Below are 16,084 nucleotides of genomic sequence, written 5' to 3' on the forward strand. Positions count from 1 at the left end.
TAAAAAGCTGTTTCTCGTTATGGCTTGTTGGGTGGTATCTTAGTGCTCCATGTTGGCCGTTTTTCCAGTGCAATGTCCTCATAACTCTTCAGCCTTTAAGAGTGACTGACAGAGCCACAAAGTTTAACTCTTTGTCACAGTGACCCTCTGGTGATCACACAGGCTTAACCTTTCGTTATTATAATCATCCAGAGAGACAAACTATCCTATAAATAAAGGGGAGGAAATACGTTGGGCTGTCAGCAAGCCCTGAGCTGTTCTGGAGGCGAGCGTGGCGCTGCAGTTGGAGAGGAGCTGTTTCTGTGGAGCTTTTCCATTCCCATGGTTTGTGTTCTTGGATGAGTTCGTGTTTACTCCTGTTTCCTTTCTCTCTCCCATTTTACAGTGTGGGTCGGTGCAGTCACTTCTTGTCTGTGTTGTCTCACCAGTGGTGCCATACGGCAATGATCTCTGGGTGATGGGTTCCAATGACATTTCTCAAAAGTAAATAATTTTATCTTTTCCATGAAGGCTGTCCTGTCTCTGTCCTTGTTTTCCAATGTAGTGCTGTGCTTCAAGAGTGGAGTCCCAAAGCTGTGCCATCTTTCATCAGGTCAAAATGTTGGATGTTTCCTTTAAAAATTAGATGTCCAGCTTCTTGAGGCATAAATAAAAATTGTATTCGTGGAAAGAGATAAACTGGAAGTTAATGTGAAAACTTTAATAGTAGTTTTATATGTATTGTTGTTGTTGAACATATATGGTCACAAGACTGTTAAAGCAGTCTGAGAAGGTTTCTGGCAAATTTGGGTGTGTCCAAACCATTTCCTTGCAAAGCAGCAGAGAAGTTTCTTGTATCTCAGTCCTGCATAACTGTGGGATCAGCTTCCTGTCCAGTGATCCCATTGTGTTCCTGTATCGTGTACTTTTGGAGTGAATGTATCCCTTGGTTGTCTCTGATGTGTGCCTGGATTTAATGGGAGACAAGATTTCCTACTAAACATTATTTCTTAAGTCCTGTGGCTTTGTGCATTTGTCAGTCATCGTTAAAAAATCTCCATTGTTCATACAGGAGACTCTACATCCTGTGAATGTGTAATTGAGAATGACACACATCACTGAGACCTTCATGAATCCAGGAATTCAGGCATGTGCAACGAGTTTTGCTGAACTGGGGCCTGTATAAAAATGAATGGTAGTGATCTTTTTTTTTTTTTTTTTTCCCTCTACTACCTAGATTTCCTTAGCAATCATTTAATCTCAAATTCTTTTTTGAAGGGTAATCACCCCAACTCAGTTTACTAAAAAGCTCCAAGAATCTGTCTTTTGGGAATTACACAGAAGGATTTTCTCAGAAAAAAAAAAAAAAAATCCTATTTTTTTCATTCCTTGTTCTAATGTTTCTAGCCATAGATTTGGGTTCAGTATGATATAAAATTTGGGATAACGGAGGAGAAAGAAGTTCCTCGTGTTTGCAAACAACGGAAGTAGCAACACTATAGATACTCAAACCATAGGGATACCTCCAAACAGCCGAGTCATAAATAGAGTTTTAATGGAGATTCTGAGACAGAAAATCAATTATGTTCAATTCATTAATGTTGCTGAGGAAAAAAAAGGAGAATGGCAATGGAGGTTTTCAGCCCTTTAATTTCTTTTTCCTAAAAAAGATTATAAAAGAAGGAGAAAGGAGTTATCTGAATGAGGATGTTACAGAAGTACTTGGCATAGAGTGGAGCAGCTTAGTTTAAGTGGATTTCACTCATGTTCAAATGAAAACAGGAGTGATAATTGTAAAAGAGCCATGATTCAAAAGCATTCAGCCAGTTTTCATTTCTAATGTTTATTATCCTGACTTGCTCGATTTTTTTATGACTGCTGGATATTTACCACGTTCAGCCCAACTTACTGTTTCCATGCCAACTAAATATATTTCTTCTCAGATGAATGCTGTGATGCATCCTTCTGAAATTTCTGTTGCTGTGTAGCGCAGAGAAACTTCTAAGGTTTGCCACACCTTCTCCTTGGTGGGAATAGTGCTGCTGCCAGTGGATTTGTGGAGCTGGGAGCGAGGAATCAGTGAGACACAGATGAGCAATTGACTTTGATGTCCATGGTATGAGTCTCAAGTAGTTCTTAATCTGATGGCTGGAACACTTGAGTAATATTAGCTCTTTGGTTTAGGGCTTTTGGGCCGTATTTCTTCTTAGAAATTATCTAGTGGAAGTTGTCCCTGCCCATGGCAGCAGGATTGAAACGAGATGATGTTTAAGGTCCCTTCCAACCCCAACCACTCCACGATTCTGTGATTTTTAAAGGTCTCAGAGAGTTTTAAATACCATCAGATGGCAGCCTGCGGTGCCTGCCTCAAATTCCCAGACCTCCTCAAAGTGTTGTCATCCTCAGAACATGTTACAGTCAGAATCAGACAAATAAGTTCTGGCTTAGGATATTTAAAAGCCCAGGTTGGCTTTGTGGCCAGCTGCAGGTGAGAAGGGTGGAGAGAGCCTTTGTGTCACTGGGCCAAGGGACACTTTGGAAACTGAGATCCAACCAAGTCAGCACAGGCTGGAGGTGGTGATGAAATTCTGCTGTTTGCTCCACTCGCTTCAACCCACGTCACTGAAACGCTTCCAGAATTTCTCCCCCAGAGACCCATTTCTGCTCCCACAGACATGGGAAGCCCAGCCTGGATGTGGATGATCTTAAACCACGGCAGTGATTCACTGTGAGCAGCCCTTGCTGGGGCTCAGCAGCCTCTGGAGCCATGGGGAAAAGAGTGAGAACCAGAAAGGAATTTCCATTGCAACGTTCAGGAGCTGCACCACCAAATACTGTCACGTTAAAATAGTTCCTGCAGTTTGTGCCTGTGTCCAGCAGGGATGGATGGATTTGAAGAGTGTTTTTGTGCAGTTCTCTGTGGCTGAGGAGGGACCTTGTGTTATCTCCTCCATCCAGTGCTCTGCTGACACCCCCAGCACTGGATCAGGAGGGACCTGTGTGTTTCAGCTGTTTTCCTACCATAAAACCTTGTGAAAAATGCTGGGGGCCAACAGGCAGAGGGACATAGCTCCCCACAGGCTGAAAATCCGATGGTTCCACATCTGCACAATAGAGGATTTCTTTTCTAACCACTTGTGGTGAGAACATTTCAAATTTAAAGTCTTTTTTATTAAAAAGAAGATGTTGGAGAGCCACAGAGAAGCAGTGAAGAATCCAGTGGGAGTGGGAGCACTGCTCTTGTGGTGAGAACATTTCAAATTTAAAGTCTTTTTTATTAAAAAGAAGATGTTGGAGAGCCACAGAGAAGCAGTGAAGATTGCAGTGGGAGTGGGAGCACTGCTCGGGCTGTTTGGCACACACGGACCACAGCATCCAGTTCTCAGGGGGTTCTGGGTCTCTTTTCAGCCTTCCCAGTAGAGACTGGTGGGCAGGAGTCACTCTGATCCTGGTTCTGTCTCTATCAGGCACCTTTCATGGATATAGGTGCCCCATTGGTTTATGGCAATGTTGATTTCATGGAGTTTTGTTTGGGTTGGAAGGGACCTTAAAGATTACCCAGTGCCACCCCCTGCCCTGGGCAGGGACACCTTCCATAGACCAGCTTGCTCCAAGCCCAATCTTGAACTCTTCCAGGGATGGGGCACTGTGGACTTTAGGTACCATAAATGACCACAGACATTATTTGGAGTCCAATTCTACCACTTTTTGTCTTAGTAGGTGTCTACCTTATGCTCAAATCCATTGATATATTCATTAATCACTTTGCTACAAAAACACCCCTCAGTTTTTAATTAAGACTGAGATAAATCAGTCAGGATAAATCACGATTTTGCATTTGCCACATTTTATATTTGTGTATCATTTCCTTTAATGGCGAGCTGTGAAAAGGAAAGAGAATTACAACGAATAGAGTGAATTATTCTGTATAGCATGCGGTTTCAGATTAGCAGGAGGAGATAGAACCTGCGATTCAAGCACAGAAAAACAGCTTTGCAGGTGGGATTTGAAAAGAGCTGGAAATCAATGGAGTTAAAAGTTCCCAGGAGCTCCATATGGCAGGAACTGCAGGAGAGGAGGCTCTCACCAACTGTGCAACTGTCAGAGGGAAAAGAGTCGAGGATAGTGGTGCATGTGTGGAAGTCAGTGATCAAATGTTCGCTTTGGTAATCAGACACAACTGGAAAATACACAAATATACACCTCCTGAACAGAACAGCATGAATTATTGGAGCTTGGTGGCCAGCTGGAGAAAAACAGCAAACAGAAAGGACAGGACAAATAGTTAAAAAAGGGAAATAGAAGCATATGGCAGTGTGCAGGAATTAGAGAGTGTTTTAAAATTTCACTTTTCTTGCTCTTTGTCTTAAATAATAGTGATTGAGAGAGATTGTCCTTTTAAGAGGGCAGTACCTCATGTTAGAGCATCTGTGGTTAGATTATAGATTGTCCATGAAGGGAACTTTGCTCTTTCAGAAGCTGTTAAAATAGGGCTACAAGGAACAGTGATACTGGTGCTTGATGCAGGGAATTAAAAGGGAATGGGAATGGAATGTCTGGAGGAGCCAGTGGATGACAGAAGAACAGAGCAGCAAAACCTCATCTCCACTTGTGCTCCCAGAAATGCCTGTTCAATTAGGGAACTGTCCCAGTCTCTTTCTCTAGTTGATGGAACTAAAAAGGACTGGGAAAGACCAACTTTATGGGCATCTTTACCTTCCTGTAAATTCTAAGGTACTATTTTGTTGTCAGCTTAATCAGCACCAAATGCCATCCATGGGAATTCCATCATGCAGCCGTGCTTCTCCTGCACTGCCCATCCTTGCCCAACCCTGAGGCTCTGCAAGCCTGGCAGCTGCTTTTCCAGTCGAGACCCCGGTTGGGTTTTTGATCTTGGAAATGGTGGTCGTAAAAGTAGCTTCTGATTATTACCTACAGCGCTTTGCTTGTTCACACGGCGGGTGTGAAATTGCAGATCCTGATCCTGCTGCAGCTGAGCTCTGCCAGCCCTCGCTGGCCTTGGGGAGCACCGGGCACCTCCTGAACCAGGCACTGAAGCCTCTCCCTCTGAGCCACCCCGGATGGGAGGGATTGTGTGCAAGGCGACACGGGCTGGAATGTAAAACTGAAGCACATAAATGTGTTCCAGCAGTGGTGTCAGAGATGCTCAGAGCTTCATTTCAGACTCAATTATCCTGATAGCGCATTAGGAATGGCCAGAGGCAGAAATGAACCCCGTGTGCTGGACCTGAATATCCTTGTGGGTCCCTTCCAGCCCAGAGTATTCTGTGATTCCGTGATCTCAGCTTTGGTCCAGCAGCACTGGGGAGCAGCTGGCCTGGTTTGGGTTTGGTTCCTCTGGACCAGGGGGTGTCAGTGGGGTCTCCCCCCGTGTCCCCCTCACCCCGTGGAGGGGACAGCCCTCCTGCTGCAATCCCAACCTCCTGGGCCAGCAAAGGGACAGCAGGGACAGGAGCTGAGGGGAAGAGTGCTGGGGGAACAAAGATGGCATCTGCCATGAGTCATCTGGAAGGAGAAGAAAATAAATCCGGGATCCTCCAAATCCCAGCTGGAACAATAGCAGAGCCCTGGAGAGGGGGAGGCTGAGTGAACAGCGTGAATTTTCTAGCCACAACATTCCTGGTTGTTCCGTGGTGTTGACAGTGAAAGCTTTTATTCTTCTCCAAGTTGTGTAGTCCCAGGAATGCTGTTCTTGCCATATGCAGCCCACTGGTGGGTGTTTTTTTTTTTTTTTTCCCAAAAAGCTTCTTTTGCAGCTATGAATTATATGGACTCAGATTGCTTAACTACAACCAGAAGATTTTCCAGGTGGGAGATCTTGTTCAAGAAAAGAGAGATGGAAACACAAACCACCAAAGTAATAAGGCCACTTGGATGCAGGTTGGGAAAAGGAAAAAAAAAATGACCTGGAGCAGCAAACTCAGTGCCCAGAGAGGAGCTCAGCAGGGCTGGAGTGCCTGTGGGTCAGTAAAACAACAAGGCAAAAATGTCTTGGATGCCGGGATGGGTTACTGCCTACAGACAGACACACAAAGGGGACGGCTGTGCCACCAATTTATCTTTTATTGGAACTGTCAGGACAGGGGAGGTGCTCCAGCAGGATTTTCTCAGTGGAGAACAACATGGTGTTCACTTGACAAAATAACTTGCTCAGCTGATCTCGCCCAGTGGCTGTTTTCAGCTGAGCCAAATCCGATTTATGGCGTTCATTACTTTCCTTAAGAACTCGAGAACATTTGTATCGAGTTGCACGCTGTTCCTCCGAATCTGGGAGAACCATATTTCAATGGCCCTTGCACAGTGAGAGTCAGAATTCCCTCTGCCTGAAACCAGAGAGCGTGTGGACTCAGAAGCGGCCGATATTCGTGGTTGGTGATCCTCTGAAAAGACAAATGTTCAGACCCTGATCTTCACTGAAACAACTGATACATCATTGGATTCTTCATTAGGAAAAATCATTTCAGAGGATTTCAAGCTCCAGTTAAATGTTCCCTTTCAACAGAGGCCGGAGGGATCTGAAATTTAAGGAAATTGCCAATTTTGGTTGGTTTGTTCCTGGGTCGGGGACATTGCTCAGGGCGCCCCAGGCCAGCTGTGGGAGGAAGGGGCACATCTGGACCCACAGAGGTTTTGTAGGAGTGGAGCTGTGCTCACTTACACTTCAGGAGTGCTGAGAGGCAAAGGAGGAGTCCCTGCAATTAGGGAGAACACAAACAACAAGCGATTAATCATTCTTTGCGTGTTTGGTTGGTTTTGGTTTTTTATTTTTTGGTGTGTTCTTTTGATTGTTTTCTTCTGTTGATTAGGAGGTGATTTTTAATTGGGATGGCATTGTAATATTTTGTCCTTCGCTTGCTCTTTTCCCAGTGCTTTCAGAAAATTCCTTCAGCAGTCTTCACCTGAAGGAAGCTGACCTATGCAGCATTATTATTATTATTGTTGTTGTTGTTATTGTAATTATTATTACCACTTTCATTTAGAAGCAGGAGACTTTATGCTGAGATTAAATGATCTCCCTAAGACTGAAGGGGTTATTTTAACTTTTTGGAACGCTCACCTCTCTTCAGATTTATTGCAGCAGATCTTTCTTGTCTCCATTCAGAGATCTTGCAGAGCAGATCCATAACCTTTTTAAAGAGGTTTTTTCTTTTAAACGGCATTACAGCACACAACTGTTGGTATAGGAAAGGATTTAAGAGAGACAATTACTTTTCTTATGTTATTCACCCTGAAACATGGAGAAAATTTCATAACAACTAAAAGATCCTAATTATGCCTTTTGGTCACTATCCTAGTATTCCCTGGCACACATAATCCTGCATAAATATTATAGACAGGCAGAAATTAAGATACTAAAAAAGCCACAACACCCTGGTTAAGGCAACTATCTTTTGATTCTTATCTGACATAAACACAAAATTAACTTCATGCCCTTCAAGACAAGATTTTTTTTAAAAGAATTTGAACTTTCTGTGGTCCCTTCATTTACTTCAGAGTTTCTTTCGCAGTTTCCTTGTGCTCCCCTGGTTCAGATAAAGTCATTTACAGCTGGAAGGTCTGGAGAAGATTGTATTTGTTTGGGGTTTTTGAATTTTGGATTTTTTGGTTCTTATGAGATGGGTATTTGGCACCGGGCAGGAACTCAGCGTCACAGAGCTGTGGGATGTAAGGAGGGAAGAGCTGGGTGTTGGGAACCTGAGCAGGATCTGGTGGAGGGCATGGAAGGGACACAGAACAGCCTGTGCTTTGCAGGCTGGTGGTAGAACATGGCTAAAATTCATCAGGTCACCTTGAAGACGTCGCATTTCTCCTAGATATGCTCGGATTGTTTCTTCCAGAAAGGAAGGGGAGAGACTGGAGCACAGCAAGGAGCCAGTGGAGCATGTTCCTGTGCTCCCACCTGCTCCTAATCCAGCCCCCAAACATCCCTCTGAGCTTTGTAGAGAAGATGAGTCCTGCAGAACTGAGCTGTGCCAGCACAAGTCTCGTGGGAGGGGTGAAATTGAAGCTGATTTTGCAGTAGAGCCCAGGGAAGTGGTTGCCACCATCCCTGGAGGGATTGCTGAGGTGTGTGGACATGGTGCTGAGGGACCCTGGCAGGGCTGGTTCATGGCTGGACTTGATCTTAAAGGCTTTTTCCAACCTAAACAATTCTCTGATTCTGCTGATAAGCACTGGGTTGGTTGGTTTGGGAAGCTCAGGTTTGGATATTTCTCTTCAGGGCATCAAACCCAACTTTTCCCTCTTTGAGAATGGTCAATGCTTGACACAATTTCAGCGCACTCTGTGAAATTCCAAGTCCCCGGCTTTTTGCATCACTTTATATAATTGTGTCACTATTTATCTCTTCTTTTTTTACTGATTTACCACATGACCAAGCACACATGAGTTACGTGTGGCAGCTTCAGCTTTCTGCTGACACTAAAGATGATTGATGGTCGAACTCCAAACCTCATATATCAGCCACCAACCTGAATAAACAAAGACCAGTGTGGCAGCTTAATATTAAAAGCTATAAAACCTTCCTGGGGGTTCATGGACTAAATCAGCTCACCAAAATGAATTTTCAAAAAAAAAAAAAAAAAAAAAAGCTTTCTCAGGACCAAAGTAAAACGAACACAAGTAAATGAAATAGAGCCATCCTCATCCAGCTGACTAAAGCCCTCCTGAGGGATGAAGAATTGCAATTTTAAACATCCCTCAAGTGTGCAAGAGGAGACACAGTATTTGTGGATCCTAGGGAGGCAGCTCGAGGCTATAAAAGAACAAAAAAGCCTTTAAGGCACAAAAAAACCCCTATCCCTGCAGACATAGCTTTCGTTGGTAAAAAATAAGTGTTAAAAAATAAAAACCTTCTGCCATTAAAATGAGTACCCGTTAGGCCACTAGATGTTATTTTTCAGTTTGAAGAAGTGATTTAGATTTTTCCATGCACTATTTTAATCTCTCGGGTCAATAAACCTTGATAGTGACTTCAGCCAAAAGTACCAGCAGGTTGTTTACCATAACACGGCAGGAAACAGCTGGGCACTTATTTTCATCTTATTGTGATGCAATTAGCAGTGAGCAGAGCTGAAAGTAGCATGTTTTGTCTGCTCAAACAAATTGGAATTGCACCCAAAAGAACGAGTTTCGCTGCAAAACAGAAGTGCATGTCTTGTCTCTGAAACAGAGTAAGGGATCAGCCCCCAAGCCAAACTGCAGCTACCGGGGCTTGCTTCTCATTTTCTCTGTCCCTTCTCAGCTGACCCTGTAAGATATCTCCATACTTTAAAGCCCAATACAATATTTCTTCCTGGCTTTCTGAGAAACGCCTTTGTCAAAAGGGAACGATCCTCTGCTCCTCTGCAAAGTTAATAACTAATGTTCCCAGCATTGTGAAAGCACTTATTTAGAGGCGAAGTGCAGATTAAACTGTTAAAACCAGTGACCTGGTTGCAAGAAAACTCTTGCGCAATTAGAAAATTATTATTTCCCTCACAGAGCTGTATTAAAACTTCTGTTGCGTCTGCATATTGGCCAGGTGATCATCCAGATCCTCTTACCCATTAAATAGATGGTTATTAATCAAAATTTAGGAAATAAAAGCCTTTTGCTGCTCTGGCTGCCTGTTTCTGGTCTCGTCTCACCAGGAATAAATGGAACATGTTGAATCAACTGAAATATATGTTTCTGCTCTATCAAGGTCTCCACCCAAATGAGCTGTTGGCTCAGAAAATATTTATCCTGGCAGACGACTTATGCATAACTTTGGAAGCCTTGATAGAAATAGTAGCATGAATTTACTGGTGTAGCTCTCAAAAACATAAATTTTGATCGCTGGCTTCTACACAAGCGGAGTTCAAACGAGGTTTCCTGTCTCACCTCTCTCTTTATTTTTTTTTTCCCCTTCAGATTTGCATAATGGCATCACTTCCTTGTAGTTCCCAAGGAAAGCCTCTAATTGCCCATTTGCATAGAGATTTGGCGATTCCTCCTGCCTGTCGGGGTGACTCAGAGGGAGAATTTTCCTAACGTTTCATCAGATTGTTTTATTCCTTTTGTATTGATAATTGCACGCTGCATAATGCAGATTCTGGCGAGAGCTGCTTTTCCCATGGGATGGTGCCGGGATGAACTCGGCCTCGGGTTCTCACGTGTGGAAACTTTGGGAGCTCTGGGAGTTGGGATTTGGAGCTCGTGGCTTCTTCAGGTGTGAGGCTGAGGGTTGGATTTGTGGTTGCAGTGGTGGATTTCAGCCATTTGAGAAGGAAAAGCCAGCACCAAATGGTGTTGGGGAAAACAAAAAAAATACTTCATTTTAAAGTTTTGAGATATTTTATGGCTTAATCTGATATTGAAGCCCTTTGATCCTTTATTTACATATTCAGCTGCTAATCCAGAAAAACACCAAAGTCCTTGTTTAATTTGAATTAAGCAGTTAATCCGTTTGGGAGTTAAGTACAGATCTGAGACCCTGATTCAGCCAAGTAGAAACGTGATGGGCTGACCTGAACCACACTCCCCAAATTATCTCAGGTCAAAACTCATCAAATCCAACCACTCTGGAGAGATAAGAAGCACAACCCTTCCATCTGATCTCTCTTCATGTAACTCTGCTCTGTAACTCCTGTTTACTCAGCAGCTATTAAATAAAGTTGCAGATGAAAGTTTCCCCCTATTCAAGCCCCTCGTTTTGGGGTCTAAGATGTTCGGATTTACTCATTGGAAGTTCTCCATGAAGCTGAGGAAGACACAAAGTGCAATGAAAAATAGTTGCAGGATGAAGAATAATAATAAAAAGTCCACAAAAGCGCCTAGGAGTTGAGAAATTTTGTAAAATATATCTTGGAAAGCAGTAACTCACCTTGTCCAAGGGAACAGGGGACAAATGTCACCCCAATGACCTGGTTCAGATCCCACCAGAAACAAACAGAAAACTTCTGACTGTCAATTTGCAAGGTGTGTCTGTGCAAATGCTCAGTTTAGATGGATTTAAGAATGATTGCTTCTTCAGACCATATTCTTTTCTCTTTTTTTTCCCTCTCCATATATATTTTTATTCCTATGTTTCCTTTTGCCTATCGTTGTCTCTTTTACCTCTTTCGTTCTTTACAGGCCTTCGTTGATCTTTCTTCTCTCACCTTCCCTCTCCCTTTTGATAGCACAATTAATTCTGTGTTTATTTGACCTCCAATTTGGGCAAAAGAAGCAAAAAAATTTACAGCATCTTAAGAGCAGCCATCTCTACATAAATGTCTCTTTGTTCTGTTACAGTTGATTACTCTGCGAGAAGAATATGAAAAAATAGTCAGCGGGCTGTTGCCAGCATCTTCCAGAAAAGAACTTGAAGACACGATTTCATCTTTAAAATCTCAGGTAAATTCTTATTCTTCAGCATTTTGGGCTGGATAAAAGCCATCTCTTCTTGACAGGAGGTTATGACCATCTGAAGTTTGGCCAAAAATACTGAGGAAGTGTCAAAACCAAATTATGGCAGCACTCACATGCTTCTCACTGAGTGTCATATTTCACAAAACTTTTCTCCTCCAGTCTTGAGAGCTGCCATATTGTATTTTTTGATCCCAGACTTTTCTTCCAGGAAAAGCTGTGCTTTATTCAATATTAGGGGTTTTTCCTCAGCCTTTCAGATACAGCTCACAGTTATCTTTCATCTTCCTTACACTGTTTCTCCTGAAGGAATCATTTAAACGCTGCCTATAAAGGGCAAAGAAGAGGATTAGAAATGATCTTATTTTCTTTCCAGCCTATATAATAAAGCAACTTGGGTATTTTTTAAAGATATTTGTCTAAATGATCATTGTGGTATTTCTACATTTTCCTATATAAAGAGGTTCTGTAATGTTTTGTCTTGAATATTGCTAACCACCTGTTCTTCTAGGTTAGTGTAGAATCAGTATGATTTCTATGAACTGTTAAATTTCCTAATAGGAATATCCAAATGTCGTTGGAAATAGGGAACTGCTGATTAATTGGGTGCGTTTCTCACTCATGGTTCCCACAGAAGTTATTTGGGACTTTTCCATTCAGTGTATTGGGAGCTGGAAGAAAACCATATGTCACCATTGCCTGAACTCCAATGAGGAAGGATAAATAGCCATAGAGAAGAGTGATCATAGCTGTGGAATAATGGGAATCCAAGGAAAATGCCACCAGTGCTTGCAGGACTGTGCATGAAACCGAGCTGGGAAGGACTGGGATCTGGGATCTGTCCTGGCTGAAGGGAACAACCAGGACAAGGACAGTGCCAAGCTGGTGGCTCAGAGCTGCCCTGAGCCTTGTACCTGGAGTCCAAGTTTAGGCCCATTATCATCATGTCCTTGTGCCAGTTTTCAGGACCATTTTTCAAGAAATTATTGCTCATTTCTCTTTCTTAGGCAACCTTCTCTCTGGAGAAGATCTTCTCTCTGGAGATGATTGGTAATTTCATGTTTTTGGAGTTTTCCCCCCTTATTTTCTCTTTGCAATGCATAAGAGTTTTTTTCCATAGCATATTTTGCTCTGCATGAGACACTTCCCCTTCAATGGAAGTAGGAAATTTTCACAGTGGAAACTCAACATTTCTATGTGCAAGGAGTGACACAACTTCAGCACCCTGGTTGTAAACGTTCTGCTTTCCCCTCAAGGGATCCCTAATGGAAGTGATGCTCTTTCTCATTTAAATAGTTGTGGGAAATAAAGAGTTAAGGGTCTACTGGGGAGATCTATTTCCAGTTGATAGTAAAAAGCTATTTTTAAAGACTCCTAAAAAGACTCTCAGCACTGCCTGGTAGGAAGCATCACTCTGAGCTAATACAAGAATACCACACCTTTTAATGAGTTGAAAAAATAAAAAAGCAGAATCTGATATCCACCTGCAGAGCTTCTGTAAGCAGCAGCAGCGTTTCAAAAGGAGCAAAAGTAACTCCACACATGAGAACCTGGGTGCTCTCCCAGAAATCCATCGCTGCTGGCTGCCTTTCCACACACGCTGGCGTCGGAGACCGCTCGGGGAGCTGGGCTCTCTCTGAAGCACAGGTGTCCTGCTCTTTGAAAATTGTTGAAATTCCTGTTCAAAAGCATCAGACAAGAAGGGCACTGGAATCCCTGCACCTGTCAGGATTATTTATTGTTGGAGGAGGATGAAGAGGATAGGCTGGGTAAAAGCACCGCGCGGGGATAAAAATAAACAGCAGGAAAAGAAAATACTTGAGCCTTGGGTGAAGTTTTCTAAACATGTTGCTAAATATAAAGGATTTGCTGCCTGATTGTCTGCTCCTGGTGAGATGGCCAACAGGGGATGCAGTGTGTTAATGAGCATTAATTCTCATACACTTGGGGAACAGTTGAGTACCTTCATCACAAGAGCAAAAAGAGCAGGGATCAGAGCACAGGAATCCCATGGGAGCTGCCAGGAGAACGGGAGCTCCCAAGCCCTTGCACAGCCCAGATGGTGCCACCAGCTGGGTGTAACAACAGGTTTGACTCTGTTCCTGAAGGAGTAGAGAGTGCACAGGCAGAGCAGAGCCAAGGCAGCCAAGAGAACAGTCTTCTATTAAATATTAATTCTTCTACTCAGCTGAAGTGTCACTGCATTTTATTTAGGCAGGAAAGACCAGAAAAATTCCTTTTATGAAATGAGCGCGAATATATTAATTGGAATTTTGTACCCTGTTTTCATATGGGATGTATTTTATAGGTAAATTTTCTGCAGAAAAGACTCCTCCAGGAAGACCTGAACGCCTGCCACGCCAAAAAAGTACGGGATTATCTTTGATCAACTTGCTCCATTTCACACCTGTGGGTCCCAGGTCTTGAAGTTTTATGGCTTAATTCAAACCCTCCGACATGGGTGCAGTTTTAGAAGCTCCTTTTTCTCGGTAAACAAGCATCTGAGAAGTTTTCCCCAGTGCTTAGTCAGTACTGCTAGAGCGAGATTAGAGAAGCTGCAGGTGCTTGGCAAGTCTGGGCTTTGCCTGCACGTCGAGGATGAGGCGGCGGCTCCTGCACAGCTGCGGCTCTGCGGTGATGCCACCTCCTTTAAAGATACAAAACAATGATGCAAGGCAGAATATTACAGATCACATCTTCAAAGGACCGGATCTCCACGAGCCTGAGGTTGTTTTTTCCCCCCCTTTGAGACGTTTACACCCTCCAATATAAATTATGGCAAGTGCTGCAGCCATAAAAAGCCTGGCTGTGCCTTTAGAGTAAGTGATTCACGTGGAGAGGTGAGTACAAGGAAACTTCCTAGGAAAGCCACTCCATCTTTGCTGTATTTATAGACATTGATGGTGTTTCATATCTCACATGAGGGTTTCTGCAGCTAAGAATGTGCGCTCGTAAAAATAGTGTCAGCACTTGTGAGATATTTAAGCGACTGTGAGAAAGTTAGTAGTGTGGGAGTTGTTTGAAAATATTAATCTTAAATTCTTTGTTAACAAGAATTAGCTAAAGCTAACTGGAAACTGAAAATGTCATAGGTCCTTGGTAATAAGTCCAGTATAGGTAACTTTGTTAGATAAGTAGAAAGCTCCAGACTCACTGCCCATTGGACCCAGCCCTGCTTTCAGCCTGTTGTGTTTTTTATAATAAAATTATGAGGTATAACTGACAAAAATCTCTTCCTTTGCAGGTAACTGATGGATCGGCGGGATCTCTGTGATTGCCAAATGGACTGCTTTGAATAGGTTTGAAGATTTAGCTCTCATAAATTCTAATGCAAATATGAGTGGTTCTTTTGTTAGCACAAAAACATGAACTTCATGAAAACATATTCATAGTCATGCGGCATGGATTTTGTTGTATCTTCCGTCCATTATTTTTTTATCGTTATTTTATTACAGATCTATGCTTTTGATACACAGTTTGGCGCCACACTGAGCTTGCTTACCGAGCAAGTAGACTTTTCGCTCTACTAATATTTTTGTTACTCCTTCCCAATACCATTTTATTCACTCTTAATCATGAAGAAAAGCCCATTTTCTATTATTATTATTATTATCGTTGTCCCAGATATTTTAACATATTTTGACATTGTTCTGCGTCCAAGTGTTTACATAATATTAAAATATTATTATTTTCTTATCTTTTTGTTTTGACATTATTGTCCTGCTTGAGCATCTCACTCACCTCAGTAGCCGGGGGAGTTTTGTGTGGCTTTGTAAAGTGGGAATGTGTGCTGCGTTTCAAGGGATTATTTGGCACAAGGATAAGAGCACCGTGGTGGCACTGCAGGCAGCTCTGGCCGTCGGTGGGGTTGGATACTGTGGGCACAGGGAATTCCTTCCTCATGGCTGATAACACAGCCATGGGTGTTGTTGGAAAAGTCGTGAGTGATACGGCCTTGGCGCCACGTGGGCGTGTGCCGGCTCTCCGCGACAATCCCGGGAAGCCTGAGCAGATTCCAGAGGGTTTTCTGGCGTGAGGTTTGAGGGGCAATGGGAAGCTGAAGGACCTGGTCAGCCCTCAGAGCTGGCCCTGCTTCCCAGCCATGGGCAGTGCTGCTATCTCCACGGCCATCCATTGGGACATTTGGAATGTGTGCTTTTAGAGCTGCCGAGCACGGGAATGGCTTTGGTTTTCCTGGGCACCGGCCTGCCGGTGGTGTTGGGATCAAGGCACAGTGCATGAGAAGGGGCCAGAAATTCCTGTTCCAAGTCCAGCTGTGGCCCTGGCAGGCAGCACCAGCGAGACCCTGCTGGTAGGGATGGCCACCTCTCCTGCCTCACCACGGTGTCACCAGCACTCCCGTGCCGCAGCTCGGGCGGAATTTGGCGGCTCCCGCTCCCTGGGGTGCCGTGGTGGAGGCGGCTGCGCCGCCAAGTCCCAGCTCACCAGCTGGGCTCTTATCTGCAGCTGGCACCGAGATCAAGGAGGAGAGGCTTTGGCAGGCTGGCTCCATCCACCCCTCCTCCTGGCAGCGCCGGCGCGCTCCGTGCCAAACCCCGGCTCCGGCTCTGGCTGCTTTGGTTGTCAGCCCAGTCAGGGCCTGGGCAGGTTTTCCACCTTCCTTGAATCAACAAGTGATTCTTCTAATTACAGATAAGGCTCCTCTGATAAAGGAAGAGGTGCTGTGGCAGGTGCCGCAAAGCCTCGCCTGGGG

The 16,084-nt window shown here is 43.7% G+C and overlaps 1 protein-coding gene across 1 annotated transcript in view; it reads left to right on the plus strand.

The window, feature by feature from the left end:
* Positions 1–15,027, plus strand: part of CEP112 (centrosomal protein 112) — a 156,904-nt gene extending 141,877 nt beyond the window's left edge. The window contains exons 25-27 of the mRNA XM_066200306.1: positions 11,257–11,358; positions 13,679–13,738; positions 14,615–15,027. Of these exons, the coding sequence (XP_066056403.1) occupies positions 11,257–11,358; positions 13,679–13,738; positions 14,615–14,644 (192 nt within the window). The 3' untranslated portion in view covers positions 14,645–15,027. The remainder of the gene's footprint in view (positions 1–11,256; positions 11,359–13,678; positions 13,739–14,614) is intronic.
* The last annotated feature ends 1,057 nt before the right edge of the window (positions 15,028–16,084 follow it).

This window comes from Chamaea fasciata, unplaced genomic scaffold (genome assembly GCF_029207755.1).
Source record: "Chamaea fasciata isolate MVZ Bird 193981 ecotype frontalis unplaced genomic scaffold, bChaFas1.0.hap1 SCAF_19, whole genome shotgun sequence".
Classification (NCBI taxonomy): Eukaryota; Metazoa; Chordata; class Aves; order Passeriformes; family Sylviidae; genus Chamaea; species Chamaea fasciata.